Raw genomic sequence first — 24,596 nt, 5'->3', positions numbered from 1 at the left:
TGTTATGCAAAGCTACAAAACTCGCTGTGTTGTAGCTTATGCCATAAAAACGTAGAGGCACATCTTCGTGTGTGTGTGTGTGGGAGAAAGAGCGCTTGATTTTGGCTTCATTTCAGCGCGCAGGTTGACGCTGCTGACGCCGCTCCTCCGCCATCTTCAACTTCCTATTGTTTGCATCAGACTGAGGCTGTCTGCGGTGTGTGTGCGAGAGCAGAATCGGCCACCGATTTATCATTAAATAGTAGATTAATAGCCTTTTACGTTCACGGTCGCTCAAGTTCAGCACAAACCATTTGTATGTCATTGGATTAAAGAAGCTCTCAGGACGCGACCACTAAACCTTGATGATGGAGGACGATCAACCCAGAACCTTGTGAGTAACAGCGGCGCCGTCTATGTCCTGGAGTGGGAAGGCTCGGTGTAACTACTGTCCGAAATGTTTCCACGTTGTTGTTTCAATTAAAAACTATAACATCCTCTCATTTTGTCACAAATTAACATTTAATTCGTGATATCTTAGCATGGGGGAAAACAGCAACGTTTGTAAATACAGTACACATGTTGGATTTTTAGCGTGAAGTTGTTTGATTTACTCGTATAAATAGACGGAACCTGAGAATGAAACTGAATGGCTAGCTAATGCTAGTTATCATTAGCCAAAGATCCCAAACTCAGCTAGCCGGTCGCTTCTTTTACAATGAACGCGTTTTTATTGTATGATTATACTTATCCACTACAATATTCGTGTTTTATTAGCAACAGACATGCGTTAGCCAGACTCTCGCAGAGTGGATGTAATTTGAGTGCCGTCTGTTGCCAACCCCAGCTAGCATGAGGCCCTCATGAACCGGCTATCTGTAAGCTAGCTTTAGCTAGCTGGTAGACGAGCCACGTCAACGCTCGGAGAGAGACGGCCCGGGACAGCTCGTGTTAGACCGGCCACACTCGAGTTATTTGTGTGGGATTGAGACCATCCCCAATAATATTTAGTCCACCATCATTGTTTTTATGTTAATTTTAGGAATTGTTGTGGGTTGTAGCTAGCCCGGTTAACTAGCCTTTGTTTGCTTGCTACTTCCTGTTTGACAAAGACTCAATACCCCCCTCCTCCCCTCATCTCTCCTTGTTTGCAGGTATGTGGGGAATCTGTCCAGGGATGTCACTGAGCCCCTCATCCTGCAGGTCTTCACACAGATAGGACCTTGCAAGAGCTGTAAAATGATAGTGGATGTGAGTGTTATCCTCTCTGGTGTATATTGTTTCACTCAACAGTGGCCTGAGAGGTGGTGGTGCTGCTTGTGAAAGTCTCAATCTACATTATGTGCATGAAATTGATTTTGTTCTCCCAGTCTATTATATCAGGCCTGACACTCCAAACTACAGTGGGTGGCTCTTGTCATCTGCAGTGATTAAATTGTCCCCCTTTGCTGTGGATTCAATATCAATCTTGTTCTCCCATTGACAGACTGCTGGAAATGATCCGTACTGCTTTGTGGAGTTCTATGACCACAGGCATGCCGCTGCCTCACTGGCAGCCATGAATGGAAGGAAAATAATGGGTAAGGTAAGCTATCGTGTCTACAGGGTGAGTGGGGACGGGCGGTCTTTGGTAATGGGCTGTGTGCCTTCTAAATATAAAAAAAAACTACTAGTTGACTGCTAGCATTTATAATCCATTAATTAGTTAAATTAGATACTTCATGTTTCCAGCCGGAGATTAGATTAGTTTTCTTACTGTGAAGGGGAAGTTGCTGGAGCCAGGGTCTAAATCAGATCTTGAACATGTTGGAGCATCACTACTGCCAGAAAGCTATCTCTATTTTGGTAAAATAGGATCTCTTAAAACATATGATGCTGTGGCGTTAGGGCTGCAGGATTTTTATCATCGTGTGGCTTGAGTGTTTTAAGCAAAGTAAGGTTTGGCAAGAAAAAAAACACACTGACAAAGTTGATTTGTGCTAATACAGGGATCTACTAAACAAGCCAGTGCTGTTCTCTCCATTAAAGTCTTCAAGACCATGTAAGCTACATTGGAAAGATAGCAAAACAAAAAGTCTGGGAGCAGCTGGATAATGTCGGGTTATCTAGAACAATAGAGCAAACTATTAAAATATCATTTTTAATTAAAATGTTGGCACTTTGCATAAAGTGCTGCGCCCGGTTAAAGCATGCATTCCCCCAGATAACAAGCTGCAGTTAAAAACATCGCCCCCGATCCTCTAAAGTGTGGTATTATTTTAGACAATGTGGTGCTTTGTGAACTCACAACAGTACAACGGCTCTGCAGAACACTTCAGAAAGCCAAACCAGCACTGTTCTGTTTACTTAAACAGCCATTCATGAGTAAGAAAATGACTTAAACTGACATTACATTTTACGTTATTTTAGAATTATTAGACTAATCAAAAATATATTCGTTAGATTAATGGATTAGGTGCAGACCTACAGGGCTGAAGTGAGCAACCGCTCTAAGTGAGATGCATTTCATTGACGACTACGGCAGAAGAGATTTGTAACTTTCACTAATATCTACATTTGTTGTTGTTGTCTTATGACTCCCATTGTGGTGTTTAAACATTAAATCGACACCCACTTCGTATCATATCATGCTTGTTTTTTGATTTGCTAAGTTTCCCGCATCCAGTTATAAAATCTTTGTGGGAGGCCAGTTGTAGTTTGATTTCTGATTGAAGATTTGAGATGAGATTCATTTTCTTGTCACTAAATATACACAAGACAGAAGTGAGTGATAAGGCACCATATCTCACTAAAATAAATTAAAAACATTTTTAAAGTATATTTTAAATAACTTTAAGTCAGCTTTTAAGTCATATACTCTTATAGTGGAGGTATCCAGGTTTTAATGTAAGTGGTGTAAACATACCCCACCTGGCCTGTTCTTTCTCTGCCCCAATCTGCAGGAGGTCAAAGTCAACTGGGCCACGACGCCAACCAGCCAGAAAAAAGACACAAGTAGTAAGTACGAGTGCTTGTCAGTGGGGATAACACTTCTTCATGGAGAAATCTACACAGAAATTATATTTTTCACATGTTTTTTTTATTTCTCTCCCAAAGTTCTGTGTTTTTGCGATTCAAGCACATTGTGTCACCAGAAAGTGTCAAATTTCTGTTGCTAATAAGATATTCAGAATCTTTATGAAGATCAATTCATTTGATGTAACAAAGCATCTCACTTTGTTCTTTCATCAAAGGAAGTGATTCAGTTATAAAACAAAACATTCCATATTTTTGTAAAATGAAGTGCTCTGAATGTTTTATAAGTAATGTTAATGAATTGGAAAACATTTTTATACATTTTATACAGTGACTATAATGAGCAGGAGGTCACAATACTGGAAGAAAGTACTAGATTGTGTTTTGTAACATACTCTATGTCTAAACGGTGTCTCCCCCCCCTCATAGATCACTTTCACGTCTTCGTTGGAGACCTCAGCCCAGAAATAACTACAGAAGACGTCAAAGCTGCCTTCGGTCCATTTGGCAGGATATCGTAAGTATCAGGATTTACTGACAATGATGATTAAATCAACGCTTAGAAAAATGAACAGGAAGTGGTATTATTCTCTGTTCCTCTTACTTTAAAAAGTAAGAAATATTGGGTAATAAAATACATGGAGGGTGGGGGAATTTCAATTGAAGAGCTTTTGCTTTTAAAGCTCAACCATTATTGTTTTAGATTTCCAGTTCTGTCAAGCTCTGTGTTGCGCTGCATGTTTTTAATGTACTCCTGCTGATGTGTTTGTCCACAGAGATGCTCGTGTTGTGAAAGATATGGCTACAGGGAAATCTAAAGGCTACGGCTTTGTGTCTTTCTTCAACAAATGGGTTAGTACAGAGACGTCACTCACCACATTTTCCTTACTGCATCGTCACGTCAGATCTCGTTGGATTAACGAGTCCCTTTCCCTGTTCCAGGACGCAGAGAACGCCATTCAGCAGATGGGTGGTCAGTGGTTAGGAGGCAGACAGATTCGAACTAACTGGGCCACAAGAAAGCCCCCCGCCCCAAAGACCACCTATGAAAGTGCGTAGTCGTGATGGAAGTGCACGTTTTGCTCGTTTACATGGGATGTTGGGTTCATGTTTTAACAGTAGAAATGTCTCTTGTCTCCTCTGGCAGGTAACTCCAAGCACCTATCTTTTGATGAAGTAGTGAGTCAGTCCAGCCCCAGTAACTGCACTGTGTATTGTGGCGGCGTCAGCACAGGACTGACAGGTAATGAATACTATTAGAAGTACCATTACTACCATCAGTATGATGATAACAGTGGTAGTATCAGGTATAACACGCTGGCAACACAGACGATACTCGGTAGCAGGATTCATTTATTGGGGATTTTAGTCTTTTCAGGGGAATTGTTGATAAAGATAAAGTAATGCCTGTGTCAGCTAAAATGTTGTCAATATTCTGCTCAGAGGGGTCATTTTAAAGCTCTGTGGTGTCATCAGCAAAATGGTGACTGGCCTATGAATTTAATTTACAATCACCAAGAGACTCGTACCTGAGGATGTTAGTATGCAACATTTCTAAAGCAGCATATGTTTTTTTTAATCACGACACATCAATCCACATGGAAATTAAATCTAATGTTCCCTTTCTGTTTGTTCCTTCAGAGCAACTGATGAGACAGACCTTCTCTCCCTTTGGACAAATCATGGAAATCAGAGTTTTCCCAGACAAAGGCTATTCGTTTGTGAGGTATGTGGACATTTCATATTTACTTCCCTTTTTACTTCAAAGTGTGGCGCACAGGCTCCTGCTCCTGGTCCTCGGCAGTCTGGGGTCCTGCAGACTCTTATTCTAGCCATTTAATGGAGGACTGCAGCTTTAGATGTAGGGAGAATGCATTTCACTACAAGGATGGAGACAAAACATGCAGTGCTCTAGATCATGAGGACCTTGATGGAGAACTCCTTGGTCTCTTTCTCCCTCTGTTTCTATCCAGGTTTAACTCCCATGAGTCAGCAGCCCATGCCATTGTGTCAGTGAACGGCACCTCAATAGAGGGCCATATAGTCAAATGCTACTGGGGTAAAGAGACCCCGGACATGATGAACCCGATGCAGCAGATGCCTCTGCCCCAGGTAAGGACGCACATACTGTACATATTGTTTAAAGAAAGCCACTAGTTGCTGTCCTAGTAGAAGCTCATAGGACAACATAAGCAGGAGATAACATCTGGAAGGTAGTGCTGCCGTGTATCCCGAGTCTGTATTATGAATAACATCAGTCGATTTGAAACCCAGGAAGTGTTGAACTACATAATTACAAGGAAGGTGAAGCATGCCTCCTTAATTTAATGTTGAAGGGAGATTTGAGCTTCACATGAAGCAGGCTGTAACTATTCAAGTGCAAGAAAATGGGGCATGAATTTTGAACATCAAACTAATCGTTGGATTGCATTTATAGTTAACAAAAGAAAACCTTCTGTCAGCCTACCTGGGGCCCTCTAGCAGTTTTTAATAATTGCAGAGGTTGTCTGTGATCTTATTACTGTGTTAATCTATTAATGTCCATAATTTGTCAAAGTAAATATTGTTGTGCTCTACAGCAGAACAAGATGAGCTTCCCTGCGGCAGCCCAGCCCTACGGCCAGTGGGGCCAGTGGTACGGCAATGGGCCCCAGATCAGCCAGTATGTCCCAAACGGGTGGCAGGTCCCCACCTACGGTGTCTACGGCCAGGCTTGGAACCAGCAGGGCTTCAAGTAAGTAGCACGGTGTGAACAGGGCTCCCCTTCACCGCCTCCTTCTACTCCAGCGCTACCAGAGTCCCCCCCCCCCCCCCCCCCCCCCCCCTTCAAGACCGGGGCAGCGAGAGCCATCTCTGGCCACAGGAGGGAGCCGTGACCTCCCTCCGCCGAAAACCCACATCCTGTCTCGTCCCCTCGCCAGCCCCTCACCTTACTCATCTCTCGAGAAGATTGAGACACACACACACACACACACACACAGAACAATCTGAACTTTAATTTTGTTGTTAATCATGTTACAGTCATACCTTCTCACTGTGCACAGCACATCCTAATAACTGAAGGGTTTTGTTCTGAAATGTTTCTTGAATTCTAGCGCATAATAGTTCAAACTCTAGTCTGTTCCCAAAAAGGATTGTACGTAAACTGCCTTAAACTAGCTCCAAGACTATTTCTTGAATTTCGATACATTTAAAGATAACTGACTAAAGTGACTGAACAAGATGAATGCTCACAGCCCAGAACAAAGTTTTCACTTACTGTCCGCGTCCGGGGATGGTTTGATGTTGAAGAATTCATTTCCCTTTTTGTACGACTGCCTACTGTGTGTAAAGACTGTGTTCTTTAATTAAGGCTGTTCAGTTGTTTTTGTTTGTCTACATTCATGTCATAGATTTTTACATATTTTTTTTTTTTTTTCATTTTTGATTTCATTGATCTATTTCTACATACATCTGAGGATCTGATCTGTATATGAATGTCAGTAGGACATGTTCCATATCTTTTGTAGGTTGTTATCAAACTTTGTTTTTATTTAGACAGCCTATGTGCAGTGACATTTTGTGCACCGAAGAATAATAAAGGAGAGGCCATATGTTGTTGACAGTCTAAAATTCTTGGCGACCAGCTGTATAAATAGGCTCTGTACAAAGGTGTGAGGTAACGAAAGCAGTGATAGTGTTTGATTGTCGAATGTACAGTAAATGCACAAATCCAGAAAAAGAGGGCGAGTCCTCTCTTGACTTGAAATTTGAAGATGATACTTTATCCTGAATAAGCTGTTCTCTCCACACTGAACTTAGAAATTAGAGTTATTAGAGAAATCATGAAAGACTTAAAATACATTGTGTGTTAGGCGAGAATTTACATTTTTATACCTTGTGGCCAAACGTAGTGTTGCAATGAAAATGAGCCACGCTGTTTTTATCGACTGTTGGGAGGGGGGGGGTTAAAAGGAATATTTAGCTCGCTGCGCTTAGCCTCTGTGCTCTTTGTCTACTTTTCCACCCATATTTAATCACATGACATTTACCTTTGGCTCCTCCAAAGAACCCTCCACTCTCTGTTTGTTTTTCTTTTTGCTAGCTTGTTTTTTGCCCAGCCTGCCTCACCCTCACATCCTCTGATAACTCTGTTTGCCTTCTTGTTCTCATTCTAGCCTGTCCAGATTCCAATAGCTCTAATATAAACCCTTTGGCTCCCTTTCGCCTTGTCTCCTCTAACCTGCTGGCATTTTGTCTTTCTGTCTCCCCCCCCCCTTCCCCTCTTTCTCTCTCTCTCTTTACCTCGTTTTTTGCAGTCACTTACCGGCCAGTGCTGGGTGGACTGGCATGAGCGCCATCAGTAACGGTGGGGTTATGGAGCCTACACAGGGATTGAATGGGAGTATGCTAGCCAACCAGCCCGGTATGGGAGCCGCAGGATACCCCACACACTGATAAGTGGGCAGGGTGGGAGATTTTTCAACCATCAGCTTCTTATTGGCTGTACGGTGCCCCGCGGGGCTGTGTAACACCGCCTCCATTTGTGGCAGGACTAAGACTTTTACTGGGATGTGGAACCTGATGGGAAGGTTGACATCTATAGGAGATGTAAATGGGATTTCATGGGGGGGTGGGGTGGAGGGTAACGGGAGCCAGGGAGGAGCGATTTGACCCTCACAGGTATTTACACCCTTTGTGGTAGGTGAGACTGGCCATGGACCAGGGCTCTTACCATTTTAAGTTAACTGTAAATGAGTATAAAACTGTAAAGGAGAAACTTTTGGAATTTTTTTTTTTTCGGGTTTTACAAATTGCTTCCATTTTCGCATCTTTCCTCTCAGACAGCCACCGAGAGGTTTGTCTTCTTTTTTCTTTCTTTTCTTTTTGAGAAACCGTGAAAGTCTGAGTCGTGCTAAGTTATGAACCTTAGTTATTATTTGAGGAATGGAAATCTGTTTAATTTGTTCTCATTTTCTCTTGGATTAAAATCAATTGCAGGGATTGTTGCCACTGCTGTTTCTCTGTAAGGGCAGATAAATATTGCACAGTTTTTTCCTCTCTTGTACTTTGGGACAAATTTGACTTCAAGAGTGTTTTTCTTTTTTGCATTCCATTTCTCCGTCATATCTTTCGGACAGCCTCAAATCTTTTCGCCACGTGTAAATAACCATGAATTCATTTGGAACAATGTAAGTAAAATGCTACTGTTAACTGTGGGTGCTTGCTTTTCTTTTTTGTTTTGATAACGTGACAGTTAACGCCAACATTGACCGTAGCGGAGTGGCACTATCTAACGTGACACTGGCACAGTGCAACACACAATTCTTCCATGCAGGGATAATACGGCATTGCCATGCTGTGCAAACTTAAAATGTAACACAATTCAAATGTTAAAGGGTGAACATGTTTGACACTTATGATGGTTTTTAAATATCTATTGAAACGCCAGTATTTTATATCAAAAAATCTGAGTGGATTCAACCTTTACACTTGCTCTTTTTGCCAGAGAAATGGGGAGGCCTACATTTTAACTGTTGCCTTATAGAGCTGGTTTCTTTTAGCTGACGAGATACTCTTTTTAATTAGGCAGTGCCTACGGACATTTTCAGACCCTTTTGTTCAGAAAGGTGTTACCCCTGAGAACTGATGACTCTGCTACTGTAATCAATGTTTTCTTGCTTTGTCCAATTAAAATGCTAATGCACATAAACCACACTGTTTGTGTTACTTTTTTCTCATGGAGGTGGTGCTGTTCTCGGAAACATTCATGAAGCTTTAATTCAGAAACCACTTTTGAAAATGTTTGCACACGAGTATATATTTTGAACTTTATTGTTTCTGCTTTAAAAGGTACTGGGGTTTTGTTTTTTTCTTGCTGCAAAAGTTAAGAGGTATACGTTCTTTGGCAACCAAGCTAAGCATAAGAGTCTTGTAACATAATATGCAAAAATACACTATCACCTTTAGACTTTTGGAGATAAAACACAAATAAAATGTAACTCCATTGAACACTAGAGCTCAACGTCTCCTCTTACAATGTTTAAACTAGTCACTCCAAGCTGGACTCTAATATACTGTTACCACTTAAAGTGTATGAACTTCAAAAATGAATTTCTGTTCTCTCCATTCTATAAGTAATTTGCTACAACTTATAAGATAAGTATTAGAAAATGTATAATTAAAAATGAAATGCGACAGAAACACATGTTGGAAAGAACATAAAAACAATGGGGTGTTTGTGTGTCTTTCTTCTTGAGGCAGATTATAGGCTACAACTATTGTCAGCGTACGTGTTATTTGTAAAAAAGTCATACTTTTTTTTTTTATGTGATACAACTGGCCACAATGTCTGACTATTATTACTAGAATTATAGGAGGATGCCAAATCCCAATGTCACAAAAATGTGTCGATTAGTGTGTCCTAAAAAACCACTTCCCTTGTATGTTTTCTACTTTTAACTGTGTGTTGTGTTGCATGTTAAGACGGGTTCAGAAAACACTGAAGGAGCAGCTGGAGAACCACAGGAAACATCAGCAGAAGAAACTCAGCTGCCTCTGAGACGAGATCTAAGACACTGAGTGTAGTATGTCGTTAGAAAAGCCCTAAAAAGTTTCAGTATAGTGATATTTCAATAAGCTCTGTTCCCTGTCTCTCACCCATCACTTCTTTGTTTACACAACCACATTGCACTAGATTGGCAATTAGCCTAAAAAGTCATACAAATTCTAGTATGTCATGAAAAATCATCAAAAAGGGCAGAGTATAGTTTATAATAAAGAATTCTTAAAAACATGTCCTAGTATAGTATGTCATGAAAATATAGTGTTGTATGTTTTGAAAAAATTGTCGTTTATATTATAATATATGTAATATTATAGTATGGTGTAAAAAAATCACAAAGAATTGTCATAGTATATGTCATTCAAAAAAATCCTAGAAAATGTCATATACCGTTTATTCTCATCTTAAAGTTTAAAAACTGATAAGTTCAGGCCTCTTGGTGTCAGTGGGCTAGGGTATGAGATAGTGTGTATTAACAGTGAGCTCTAAAGCACCAGTTTGCCATGCAAGAACCACACATGAAGGCATGCACACTCGTTATTTCCTGGTTTCTTTGGGGATGAGTTGAAAACATCCTCATGAAATAGATGAGATGCAGCGTCTTGTGCAGACGTGTGATTGTCGGTCTGTGCCCCAGATGGCGCCCTCGGTCCATGTTTGCGCCACGGTGCTGCGTGGAGCAGGTGGATGGCTTTGCTGCTATTTAGCACAGTGCCACTCAGACCATCAGTCAGGATGTCAACATGTTAAATGTCACATGTCTGACACATTGAGGTGCGTTTGTGACAGAACTGTCCACGCTTGTTAACTCACTGTCTTCTAGTCTGTGTCACCTTTTATAAACTTGTAGTGTCTCTTAAGAAAGTCTTTCATCGCGTATGATACACTGTGTATGTGGACTGTATGGGTGTGTTGGAGTCATGTAAAGCAACGGTTCCAGCTCTCCTCAGTTAGAGTTATTGGGTCTCAGACAGTCTGTCTGGCTGGAATAACAGGCAGCAAGAGCTGACAGGCTGATGAATGTTTTGTCTCTTCACAGCTGCTCAGCCAGGACCCGACTGGGCTTTAATGGACGGAGACTCTGTTAGAGATGGAAAGAGAGAGATGTCAGGAGATGAGCTAGTGAGCAGATTACAGCTGAAATCAATCAAAGCCGCCATGCTGGCTTTCTCTTCCTGCCTGTCCTGCTTCCTTTCTCTCATCTTTTCCTTCTTCTTTGTTTTGTTTTTGAGATACTTTTCATGTTTCAATTGTTGGAAAGTCCTCTAACCCTTCGGCTGCTTGACTCCCGTCACATAAGTTTAATGTATGGTAAATGTTTTGTAAGCTTCCTGTTTAAGTGCAAACTAATGTTAATTTTCCGCACTGGGTTTGTTCTTTATAAGTTTGAATAATTATTCATTTTATTGAACACTTTGCTGAAAAATACAAAACATTTTGTATTGTTGTGCCTCTGTCATTTATGTCATTACCTCCCAAGAGTTGGTGATATATGACAATCTTTTGTTTTTCCTTTCCTTTTCTGAAGCCAATGTTTTTAAATTGTGTCTTATACAATATGCTACATTTAGTCTTTCATCTTAATAAATAAATGTGTATTAAAACAAACAAGACTAATTTGTGCAATTACTTTTTTATGTTTGATTATATTCGAGAGCTTATATTATATATACTGTATATATATATTTTTTTTTTCTATTTTTTTTCTTTAAACAACTTTAAAATTAAATGTAGATTTATGAATCTACCTCGAATAGATTCAGTGTTCAGGGAAACCTCCAGCACGTTTCATTGGCCCTATTAACTTATGATGCACACTCAAGCAAACACACATAGACAAGCAGACACACATGCAGATACACAAACAATAGATAAGAACTATAGAGCTGTGATCCAGGTTGATATCACACTATTACAGGTTATTTATGTTGTAAGTTAAGTGAAATCCTAATTGGTCCAGAAAGTTTGTCAGGCACAGACAACAACGGTAAAACAAACCTATTGGACAGGACCATATTCAAAATATTACAGGCTACTGGTTTCTCAGGGCTGGAGGACCAAATAGACCTCTGATGAAAACACAAAAAGCACTATGAATAAGACCAAGATATGATTTCCTCTTATCTTTGGTACATGACTATCAAAAGCCCCAGAGCAGCTGCACATCCTGAAATTCCGCCACTGATGACTTCGGTTTCTTTTGGATGGAGGGAAACGGCAGGATCACGGTGTGTTTGTACTTCAGGTGGCTGACTGAGAACTGTACAAAGTGTGCTGAAGCAGAAACAAGAGAGCTGAGAAAAATGTTGAGGGCTTGAGGGACACGAGGTGCCCTGTGAATTGTTTGAGTGAACAGCGTCTGTGTGTGTTTGTCTGTGTTTCCATGCAAGTGACAGCTTGCGGCAGTGGCTGACAGCAAATAAACATGTTCCAGTAATTAACCTTGACAGACCCAATGTGGTGGCAACAGCAGAAACCTGCTAATGACACAATTAATCCATAATTAAGGCATTCTGTCACACCACACTCACACACACACTCAGTCAATGAACATTGTGTGTGTGTGTTGGAGGGATTGGTTCATGGGAAATACATTATGCACTACAATAAGAGCATGAAAGTCACACTGGGTGAAATAACATGTGTTTGTCTACATACTAGAGTTGCATTGAGCAAAACCCAAAGCAATTAAAAGCACAGAAATATTATCAGTATACAACCACCGTACAATATAAACATAGGCTAATTATTATGGACAGCAGACCAGCACAGACGCCGTCTTTGAAGAATGTACAGCAATGTTTGCTGAAGATGATGAACTCTTAAAATGTGTGCAGTCAAATAATGACCTCTCTTTGATGCAGGCTTCATGAAGCTGTTTTACTTTTCTCTTTTCTTGCAGCCTGGATCGGCACCAGCTTTGACACAAAGTGCTACTTTTTCAGGACTTTAATTTATAACTACACGCAGGCGCCAGAATAAAATGTTGGCATCGAATGTTTCTGCAAACCACGGGATACGTTGATCTGACTTTTCTGAATCACGAATATGTTTCATGTCAACCTTGTATCACGATGGAAGAAACGCAGTTAACTTTATGAAATGATTGTTTGGGTTTTGGCAACAAAGGTTCTTGGTCAAGTTTAAAAAAAAGCTCACGGTTAAAGTTAACATAATAACATAACAATGTAACAAGCGTAATACAATAACCACCCATCCATGCAACGTTCTTGCTTGACGTTACGTGACAAACGTAAACTCAATGTTTACTTTTGGTTTCACACAGGACATGAATTACAGTTTACGAGATGAAAGTCCTGTGTTTGTCTGACCAATCCCTCACCCTCCCACGCGCCCTTTGTGGACTTTTCCATTAACTTTCAATAACGGCCACTACATATACAACGTTCTGCATGAGTTTGTTTGTTGTACGTCACTTGCTCTGCCCGAATGCAAAACATCCATATTCAATGTATCTGTGGTTTGCAGAAATGCACAATGACAACATCTCTTCCTGGCAACTGGAGTGTTCCAACTTACTTTCTCTGTCTGTGGCACTAAGCATCAAGCTCATTGGTTCCAGCTGAAAATATGAATAATTGATGAAGTAATGCTTAAATCTTTAAGAACAGGTCACACATGTTTAGTTTCATTTTTGATAAGGGCTCAGTAATTTCCTAAAACAGCTTGGACGCTGCAGATTTTACCAAATGTTACTCAAACAGGAGTGAAATGTTATCATTTTGTTGAGGACTATTTTCACCCTTGGATTAACATTTGGAGCTCTGAGTATTTACCACAACCCTACAGTGTATGTGGGATTGAATAATAAAAGATAAAACAAAGTGTTTTCAAGGTAGTGAAGGGACATGTCACCCAGTGCAACAGTGTGTCTCACTCAAATGCTTTTAATAGTTTTTTGGACAACAATGGAGCTCTTAAAACTGTAGAAATGGTGAAAAACCACAGTTTATCCAGGACAGCCTTGTTAGTTGTGCTGTTTGAAGTGACCAGTTACAGCAAGTCTGAGACCAGTATGTGTAAGATAAGCTGAAACAGGTGAGAAGAGGATGCATATACTGTATATATACATATACATATATTGTTTTTAAAGCAGCCTCCTTGTGTGCCTATTATAATATCTTATGTCTCTCTGGTCCCACTTTCTACTATTTAAAGCCTCAAGACTTGATTCTATCTGGATGCATCACTGGCATTTCCATCCCTCTACCTTTGCAGCAATGCAATCTTTATTTTTCGCTTTACAGCACTGATCTGCTGACTGAACAGTACATCTTAATTTTTCAGATTTCCACTGGGTATGGCAAGGTGCGAACACTGACCATGTCTCACGATTTTCATTATGAGGATAACAAATATATGGACACTTCAATTTAGAACCTGAAAAAAATCACATTCCAGTGAATCAGCATTCATGTCCAATGTTCCCTCTAAACCGACGGGTGACTCACTGTCTGTCTATGTATTGCTTTGTTCCATCTGTGTCATAATGTGGGTATTGGATGGTTCAAAGGTTTTCTGTTATAGAAGATATTAAATACAGCGGCTCTGCCCTGGTTTAGTTTTGGCTGAATTTATGTTCCTGTTTAATATTCCAGCACAATGTTTTCAGCACACCACAAGGACATGTATTAGTGTTATACAATACATCCAGTATAAATATTCAAGCTTCATGTCTCCGATAAGTGCTACTAGCTTTAAATAAACTAATATGTGGCTCTAAAATAAAGAAACAGTATGAGCCTACGTGTTTCAATTTATTGTAGAAAATTGAAACAACTTTTTTTTCATACTCCCAGCGCTGTCCCATAATGTAATTTTTGTTACATTACATTATACATAGTTGTAGTCCAGGTAAGATGCAGAACATGGCTCATAGATTTATGGGTTTGACTTTAGCCTTTTGAGGGGCAACGTGGAATTAAATATGTCAATAATAATTTCTGATAATATTTTGAAAATTTATGTTTGACAAGGAAAACAGTAATATCTTCAAAGTCAGAGTATTGCACTGCTCAAAAAAATGTAAATCCTAAAGTGCTACATCCTACATTTCCCACAATGCAACTAAGTTGCATCTTCCATTTGACTCTCTCCACCCACAGCTTTAAAACGTCGCAAGCTCACTTTGACGTGCAGGCTGTCAAAAATTCTCAAGCCCAAGACAAGATAACCCTGAACATGACAACACTATGACATCATCAGGATTATTCTTTCAGATTTAAAGCTCCTTCAGATCCACAGACGACATTAGAAAACTGTTCTCACAGGCTTTGTTGTACTTTCTGAGTAGTTTAAAATTTCAATTCAAAAGGTCGGAACATCAAAATAATCGAATTGTTTTCCAGATATGTGGAGAGTAAAGAGAGTTTGTTTAGATTTAGAGGTCTATGAGATTTCTGCTTCTAACCAAAACAATGGATGTGAATGCGAGTTAATTTGTGGTGCTCACACCGATGAAGACTAAGAACTGTTGACAGCTCGTTCTGTGAATATCTTGCAGTTGAGTATTTTGAATGAAATTCGGTTCACCTCTATTGTACTGGGCTGGATGCAGAAATCTCAGAGGCTGATATCGCAAAAACTTGGCCAATCAAAAACGATCCGTTTTTACATTGAGTGAGGCAGGTTTCATTCCAGGTCTTCAGACTGTCGGGTCTGTTGAGTAAGAAGAGAAGAAACATTTATAAGACCGGCTGATGTCCTGTTTTCATAAAATGCCAACACTGGCCCGACATTTAAACTAACCTTTATATCAGTTTAACTCTTCGCTCCACAAACTTTACTGTGCCAAGTCGTGTTCAGAGCTCTGCCACCCTGTTTATAACTTTGACAGCTTTATTATGTACTTTGTATACAGCTTCAGCAGCAAGTCAAATTCCTGGCATGTGTAAATAGATTTGCAGGTGATTTTGTGGCTGTAAGAGTGTTCGTTAGACAGTCGTGACTGCTTCATAGGCAGTACGGCAAACAAGACCTGAATAATCCAGCAAGCAAATAAAGATGAAACTGTGCTCTCACGTACACTCAAACTGCAACGGCTTCCAACGCAAACACACACAAGCACGCACACACACACACACACACACACACACACACACACACACACACACACACACACACACACACACACACACACACACACACACTGTTGTGCAGAAAGACACCACACCCTGTACAGGTCAAGGCAGCCATGTGTTTAAAGCATGCTAGAGTGTGTGTTATACATCATCAATTATATATTTGTTTGTGTCTTCGCAACCGTTTCTGTTTGTATGTGTGTGTGCGGCCTGTTCACCCACATGCTCGTGTTTGCGTGTCTGTCAGGGTGTGTCAGGCTCAGCGTTGACAGGTGTGTGTCACCTCATCATTTGAGCTGTCAACGCAGCCGACGGGCAGGAGGAGACGAGACGCCGATGAAGGACACCGGTTGGCTGTTGCTCAGCCAGAGCCACTTTCTGTGCGCACACAGTTTAGTGGGAGTCTTGGAGAAGTCCTATGTAGGACAAAGACAGCCTGCGGCTAACTCCCCCCCATTACCACTGTCTGTAATGCTCCAAATGAAAAAAAATAAAAAAAACCCCATCTGACTTGACTCATCGCTCATCACCAGCACACAGGGAGTAAGATAGAGCTCCATGGATCAAAGACTAGATGTCATATCCCCCTTTCCTTCCTTAAATTCATCCAAAAAGCCAAAGCAAGGGCTGTAAGTATATGTGTGTGTGTGTGTGTGTGTGTGTGTTGGAGGGGAGCAGCTTGCCAAGCTCCTCGACTTGAAGCATGTGTTTATGTACTTTGTCACTCAGGAAAATGAGATGTGTAAATCCAAATGTCAGAGAAGAAGAAGAGATCTCTGACAGCGCCGAACATCATGTCCCATTTTTTTTCTCTCCTTCTTCTCCTCACTTTTGGCCGACTGGATGCAATGCTGACAGCTTCATGTCTGAGAGAGAAGGGAGAGAAGATCTGATCACTAATAAAGAGAAAGAGGAAGAAGGAGGAATGATGGTAGATGATGTTTCTTAAAAGCAGAGGCAAACACACACACACACACACACACACACACACACACACACACACACACACACACAAGCAAGGACCATGACAGCCAAGGTCAATGCTGCATGTCTGAATCTCTGTTTGTCAGTATGTACTTACTTCTTATAGATGGTGTGTGTGTGTGTGTGTGTGTGTGTGTGTGTGTGTGTGTGTGTGTGTGTGAGAGAGATGCTTTAAGAGTACAAACTGAACAGTATTCGGGTAACACAGTAATGGAGGGCAGGATATGTGTGTGTGTGTGTGTGTGTGTGTGTGTGTGTGCGCCTGTCGCCAGCGTTCAGTGGCTCTGCCATTCAGTGGTACATACACAGGGTTGACAGCTCCCGCTTAAATGTGTCACTCGACATTACCCATAAAGCACCACCAGAGAGAGAGAGAGAGAGAGAGAGAGAGAGGAAGGGTGGGTGGAGTCGAGGATGGGGTGGTTCATGTATGTAGATGTATGTGTGTGGGAAACTGGAAAGGAAACAGAAATACAGCAATACATGTTTTTTTTTTACTTTTACTTTCACCTGTATAGAAGGGCGAAGCCCCGCCCTTTCCTGTGTTCCCAATGGGACTTTATTACAGAAACCTTTTGGAAACTAAAAGTGGGTCCACACTTTTGTCTTGTGCTTGTGCTGTAACTTGGTTAGTTTAGGTGGAGAAAGCTAGCAGCGTGGGGCTAATTAGCAGGAGCACCGGGATAGAAAATTAGCTTAGAGAGTCAACAGACAGACTTTCCCCACTGTCACTTCATCCTGTGATACTTAACATTGACCATGCAATGCCAGGTCTCTACGGCCCTATAGTCATACATGAGCGGAAGAACATAGACATCACAACATGAACCAACTCAGTTAGCTCTTACACACCAACACAGATGCACATGCATGTGTTTGTGTACGTGGGCGATACAACACACTTTCCTGTTGATGGTTTTATTACATATTTAGTATCTGAGAGACTCCTGTGTGTCTATGATGAGGAACATTGAGGATATCATATAAAGAACATTTAGAAACAGGAATTACACTGGGAAAAAGAATACACTTGAAATAGCACAGAATATTGAGTAATTTATTACATCTGTATGTGTTAAACAAATTGAAAATTACAATATTTGCCAATAGCTCTGTCACAATGGTCAAAAACTGCATGACTAATAATATCTTATCAGATGGAAGTCACAAAATGATATTGGCCATATCTGCTAGCAGTGAGATCTGTTGGATTTCTTTCTTGCTCTGTTAATGCTTGCTATGGTAAATTGACACATACAGTAGGTTTTTGGCTGTGCAATGTGGTCAGATCAAGCTGGGAGTTAAGGGCCACATGTCAAAACATGTCTTTCAGTCTGCCCTGGGGCGCCATAACAACATCCCCCATCCCTCGGAAATCCTACCACCACCATTCTCCTCATGTCACTCAGTCCCTATCTGAGGGCACAATCCTTAGCTCCTTTTCCTGCCAGTGTACATACTGACACCACACACACACACGCACACAAACACACACACACGCAAACACACACACATGCCCACTCACAGACACAAAAGGTAATATCAGTTACAGGCAGTGCCTCCATACATGCACAAACCAGCATGATATGTTACAGTCATATGTGTGTGTGTTTGTGTGTGTCAGTCAAAAGCTCTCACACAGTAAAACAGTTAAGATGGTATTCATTTTCAGTGAACTGAATTTACTTCTGGTTTTATGGGTTTGTTATGCACAGCAATTGTTTTGATGAATTAGAGGCAGTTCGCCCTTTTCATATATACTTCACTGGGTAATTTGAATTGTCTTTTGCATTTTTAGTAAATTAGATTGTGTTTCCCACGTGACAAAACATCCACTAACATCTGGCTTTTGTCTTTAGAGGGAAATGTTTCAATCGGCATTCATGCCCAGGTCAAACTGTGACTCTGCGGTCGACATGGGTATTTATCGGCTCCAGCTCTGACGGGCACGAAAGCCCCTTTTCTGGCATTTCCTTTGTCATCTCAGCCACAAAGGCTGTCCGTCTTCATCCAAGAAGTGCTCGAACATCGTTTCCAGCATCTCGAGTGACTGAATAAGTAACTGATATAAAAAAGACGTGAGCACTGTAACATTTGCAACCCAATTTTGCAGCATGTTCGAGACGTACAATGTGCCGCACAGGCACTCTAGTCCTCTCGCAAAGGGAAAGGAGTCTATCTATAAAAAACCTGCATATACACACTAATATTGGTGGAAAATGGGTATTAGAGGACAGGGTAGAGAGGTGAATTTGTGACAGCCGTTTGTTCTTCAAATTCTCTCACTTTGTCTTTACTGTTCTCTCTCAAGTTTAGCTTGGCAACTCACTTTAGCCCCCCAGGCAACAACACTGCAGACGCCACCAGACACCAGATTTCCTCCACTCCAGGGGAAGGATGCTTTGCATATTCTTTTTTACTTAGCTGAACTCCTGTTTTGGCTTTGCAGCAGTCATTATAAAAATCAGTATTCCATCCAAGGCTGCCAAGTCTCATAAGGGGCCCAGAGTGACGTTTTGATCCTTGATCACATGAATCACAAACACAGGATGTTGGAGAACCAGGTGGTGTAGGGGGACATGTTTCTACTTTTGTGTGGCTTAATAGGTGAAACTGAAGGTCAGCGGGCAGAACATGTGACTGTCAGGAGATCAACACTTGGGCCAGCTGTATTCAAAATGTATGCATTAATAGTGCAGAGAGGCCCTTTGGATAAAAAACGACAGATATTATGTTTCTAACTCACATCCTGTCCTTGATTTCACAGAGAAAAAAAGTGATACTTTAAGAGGCAATATGTCAGCTTCCATCATGAGAGACTCAGACAGACAGAAAAGAAGACGAGGACTGACTGAAGGAGATAAAAGTGATGGACGGCATGTTAAGTGGATATTTTACTCTTGTGTAACTGTGTCGTGACGGGGAGGATTATGATGTGACACACAGCTGCTTGGTGGGCCTAAAGCCATTGACTGACACACGTCGGTGATATTTGTAAAGGCTCTACCAATGGAAGTCAGATAAGTCAATCAGGCTGAGTGAGACAACATGTGTCTGACATTGTCGGCAATGAATTTTACATGAACCCACCGTCGCAGTGCTGCGTTTGCTCAGGGGCAGGTCGGTTAGTAGTGGGGTGGGGCACAGCTGTGGCACAGGCTCCTCTTGGAACTTGATCGGCTGGTCGTTGGTTATTGGCATGTTATATTGATAGTCAAGGAAACACATGTAGGCCACTGAGAAAAGCCTGGAAGAAGAAATCGATGTTGGATCAAATAATGAAGCAAACTGTTCGGTAACTTTGTGCTTGTTGTGCTCATTTGCCATAAAGGGTTAATTTTATTGGCCACTGGGTTAGCATTATTGGCAGGTCACAACTGTCATAGTGAAAACTGAAGCGCTACAAAAAGTTGCATTTTAAAATTTAATTTCTGACCGACAATTGCAAAGATTGCAGAATGTATATTAATAGGGAGGACAATAAATAAATAAATAGATTCTGAGATTTTAAAAAACAAAACATCGGTTCACATTCTGATAAATAAAATAACAAAAGCTGAAATGAAAACATAAATTAACAGTTAAATGCATAAATAAATAAGTTTTAAAATACACATGAATGTAGAAACACACAAAAAAGGCAGACTTAAGTAAAATAATGATTATTGAATAAATACTTTTAATTCTATGCCCCTATTAATTACCAGCATTTATGTATTTATTCATTCAATAAAGCTTCTGAATAATTATCTATTATTATTTATTTATTAATGATTAAATAAATTAAATTTAAATTTACCCTTATGTATGACTAAGTCACTTTCATGTGTGTGTGTGTGTGTGTGTGTGTGTGTGTGTGTGTGTGTGTGTATGTGTACTATCAAAACAGAAACAACAGTTATCTCAGGTTGTTTGCATGTTGTGATTCTGGTTTGATCTCTAGCATGTTATGTTTGGGTGTAAAGTGCAGTCAAGTGTTTGGTCTCATCTGACCCAGCCACAAGACAACACACACGCACGCACACACACACACACACACACACACACACACACACACACACACACACACACGCATAGGCCACCTAAGATCAGATGAGACACAGGGTTGATTGTATTTGGGTGATATGAAGTCTAGTCTATGTGTGGTCTCTCACAAACTCTGTCTTACTTAGATTCATGTGCACACTTTCTCTCCTGTTTTCCTCTTTCCCCTCCACCCTGTTTCTCCTTCCCAATCCTCATTTCTTCCTCCTTCTCCCTCCTCCTCCTCCTCCTCATCTCTCCCTGGCATTAATGTGGGAGTGATTGAGGAGGGCTGTATGAGCAGGCTGACAGAGCTCATCTCTGGCCCATGATGCATGGCTTCCCTGGGCCTCCCCGCTGCCCCATTACACCCTGATTAATTGGCCCTGCTTAAGTCAATAACTCATCCGTTAAAAAACAAAAAGCTCCAGTGGAGAGGAGGAGGAGGAGGAGATGGGGAGCGGCAATGAAGGACATAAGAGAAGCAAGCAAGCGCATGAGAGAGAAAAAGAGAAAGAGGAAGAAGGAAGAAAGACAATGGAGTAATTGAATGAAGTGAGAACAGCTGAAAATGCTTTAGCTGCAGTTCTACACAATAGCTCCTAAAAGCAAACACTTTAGTTTTTGTTTTATTTTACACATTTGTCGTATTTATGAATAATAAAGCTTTTCTAAGTGTTAAAGTAGTACTCCAATGGGAATCTAAGTATCAAACACTCAACCTTATCCTAACTCTCCTTCTGTAGTCGCCCTTGATTTGTAGGGTTAAAAAATGATTTCAATGGCGACAAAAAAGTGTACAAAAGAATCAATCCATCCACTGCAAACTTAGCAGTATACCTCACCTGTAGTATTCTGTCTAGCTTCATGCGAGCATCGCATACTTTTCAAACTAACCACTGTCAGTCATCAACGTGGGCGACGAATTCAATCAACTCTTTGATTTGGAGGCTGAATTTGTCTTAAGTTTCCTCTGTTGATTGAAACAGTTTCACAATTGCAGATGATGGATCTGTTCAGTCTAAATTGTGAATCTGCAAATATTATCTGCATTGAGTTTATAGCTCAAATTTCAATGTGTGAACTTTAGAAGATTACTGACTCAGCTATTACAGCTGTACAGTAAATGTCTTAAAATTATTATGGAGGCACCAAGTCTGAGTGGAAATTCAAAATACACAATCGGGCCACCACAAATGAGCAAAACCAACCAGTAGCACCAATTAGTAGTCCATGTCCAGACATTAATTCAAGTTGGGTGGGTGTTTGTGACGAGAGTGAATCTCGGGTGGGTTTTTTAACCCGCTGATGAGCACCCCAACGCTCGTTGAGCCGGGGAGGTGGGGCCAACTTTGAATGTTGTGTTTACAAACAGCAACCGTTTTTTGCGAGTTAGCTGTAGTGCACCGTATTGACTTTCTGTCTACATCTACGTGTCTTTATAGAAGCACTATTGTAAGTGATTTCTGCCAGTCTGCTATACACACACACAACACACCCTCTCCATCCAGCTGCAGACCATAGATCACAGCCCTGGAAAGCAGATTACACCTAATCACCACAGACACTTAGATCACTGTTCTGATCAAATAACAGCTCAGCTGTAATGTCAACACACACGCAGATATCCTCTTGCTGAGCGATGGATCTGAGAGCAGAGCCTCTGTTATCTTTGTTATGGTTTGGAGAGCTGACATGTTTGACAGCAGTGAATGTAAGTAGCGGTGTTATGACATGTCTGAGCGACCGTGAAAAAGGCCGATGCTCTAGGCCCAGGCCCGGGCCGCGCTGCATGCCGGCCCTGACATGACAGAGATAAGAGTGAATAAACACAATGAACTGCACTGATCTCCTCTATTGTCTGTGCACTGAAGAGGCTTTTGTTTCGGGACATCTCTGGATTTATTGGCTTGTTAAGTGTGTCTTTCTGTGCAAGTCCCTGTGTGTGTATTACAAGAGAGAGACAAAGACCGTGAAAGAGGGAAAAAGAGGAAGATTGAACAAGTTAGTTAATCATCTTTCCATCTCCCCATGTACAATCATCAGCATCTTTTAATCTTCACCCTCCAGCAGATAACACAGACAGCCTGGCTCCTTCCTGCCCAGCACACAGATATGGCTTATATCACACACACTCTCTCTCTCTCTCTTTCTCTCTCTCTCACACACACTCTCACAGAGGCATAGCGGAGCTGTCACGGCACACATATGAGCCTCGCCTGGCCTCTGAGGAAACACGGCCCTGCTCCAGTCATAAATAATAATGGGATTGGGTACATGACATGTTGAGTGATGGGGCCCCTCTCAGAACTCATTTACATGGCTTTGTGTAGCAATCATCGGCCCCCTAATGTAGCGCTAAGCAAATGAGCCTTTCGGAATATTGTGCAATTTATCGCGAGTCAACTGGCACCAGGCAGGCGTCTATAAATCACGCACGAACACATGCCCCCAATGACAGCTAAATCAACATGGAGTAATTGCTTTGAAATGTGGAGGAAGCGAGCAGGCAGGCTGGACAAAGCGGTGTGGTTGGTGGGGTGGGGGGTTGTGTTGCTAACCTCAGTGTGACTCTGGAAATTTAACATACAGATGTTTTGGAGAATTGTAGAAACCTTTTGGGACAGTGAGGTTGAGGCCCGACAGCAGCTATGACTAATTTGACTTGAAAAGGGTTTGAGTGCTCCAACTGACCAGCAGAGGGAGTGACAGCTGACTGAAGAACAGTTAACTCACACACACACACACACACACACACACACACACACACACACACACACACACACACACACACACACACACACACACACACACACACACACACACATGCTTGTGGATTATTCAGTGAATGGCCGTCAGCTGCTGTGAATGAGTAACTATGCGTGTTTGGAAGGGGGGGCTGTTTGAAGCTGTCAGCACCTAGAGGTACTGGTGTGCATGTGTGTGTGTGTGGGTGTGTGTGTGTGTGTGTGTACGTGTGTGTGCGTGTTTGTGAGCAAACACAATCCTGTCCATCAGTGTCCATTACCCTGACAGCAAGTGAGATTAATGGCCACAGGGTCAAAGAGAGCCACACTACCCCACCCATTGTGAACACACTCATACAAAGACACAAACAACAGCACATGATCACACACACATACACACTTTGATGCACAGCCAAATACACACAACTGCACATAAAGGGGGAGAAAAACACTTTACAATGTGGAAAATTGAAAAATCTAAATGAAACAAAATCCATTGTTGGTTATAGATTTAGCTGATGCACTGTGAGTATGGCCCCCCTTTTGAAAACACTTGTGTCATTCAGATTAATTAAAATAATTGTATTCCTTTTTTGTTTTCCAATTCTTACATGCGGCTTTAAAAGTTAAAGCTTGAGTTTTCTATAACTGTAATATTGAATGTGCTTTTAGCTCTGTTTTGGTCTCCACCTATTTCTGAGAAATATATCCAAATTGATTCTAGACTTTCTTCTTCTGTTAGTCGTTAACTGTGTCTGTCTGGTGTTTGGTGATGGGCAGGTTGTGTACAGTCCCTTTTTTGTCAAAAAGTTAGCTGCTGCTGCTTATTAGAGTGGAGTTTGCGGTGGTTAACGATGTAAAATGATCGGTTAGGTTTCAGCAATACAACTAATTGGTTAAGGTTATAAAAAGATCATGTTTGTGTTAAAATAATAACGTAACAATGTAACGTTATCACCGTAACTTGCGTAAATAACAACTACTCTTAGCAGACTTTCTTACGTAATGTCACCTGTAAAACGTATCCACATTACATAACAAATGTAAACTTTTGGTTTCACATGGGACACGATCAGCAGTCTCCTGTGTGAAAGTGTTGTTTGTTTGAACCCCCCCTAGTGGACTTTCTAGCTACTTACACTCGTTATTATACCAAGTAAGTTTCAATAACGGTTACTCGATATACTACCTCACTTGCTTTGC

General features: G+C 41.1%; 1 protein-coding gene across 3 annotated transcripts; it reads left to right on the top strand.

Moving 5' to 3' along the window:
* The first annotated feature begins 154 nt into the window (after window positions 1-154).
* On the top strand, window positions 155-11,151 carry LOC142964641 (cytotoxic granule associated RNA binding protein TIA1-like). 3 transcript variants are annotated; one of them, XM_076105044.1, is made up of 12 exons: window positions 156-373; window positions 1,134-1,230; window positions 1,466-1,564; window positions 2,922-2,976; window positions 3,424-3,511; window positions 3,771-3,846; window positions 3,937-4,045; window positions 4,142-4,237; window positions 4,636-4,720; window positions 4,968-5,106; window positions 5,574-5,728; window positions 7,293-8,686. In XM_076105044.1, the coding sequence occupies exons 1-12, from the start codon at window positions 345-347 to the stop codon at window positions 7,429-7,431; spliced, it is 1,167 nt and encodes a 388-aa protein (XP_075961159.1). In that variant the 5' UTR covers window positions 156-344; the 3' UTR covers window positions 7,432-8,686. The 3 variants fall into 3 exon arrangements, with proteins under 3 accessions (XP_075961160.1, XP_075961158.1, XP_075961159.1); XM_076105045.1 differs by lacking the exon at window positions 7,293-8,686 and adding an exon at window positions 10,578-11,151 and having other exon boundaries at window positions 155-373; window positions 3,771-4,045; XM_076105043.1 differs by having other exon boundaries at window positions 155-373; window positions 3,771-4,045.
* The last annotated feature ends 13,445 nt before the right edge of the window (window positions 11,152-24,596 follow it).

The sequence above is a fragment of the Anarhichas minor genome, unplaced genomic scaffold (genome assembly GCF_050575085.1).
Source record: "Anarhichas minor isolate MPS153535 unplaced genomic scaffold, ASM5057508v1 ptg000030l, whole genome shotgun sequence".
Classification (NCBI taxonomy): domain Eukaryota; kingdom Metazoa; phylum Chordata; class Actinopteri; order Perciformes; family Anarhichadidae; genus Anarhichas; species Anarhichas minor.
This window is presented reverse-complemented; position numbering and strand designations above follow the sequence as displayed.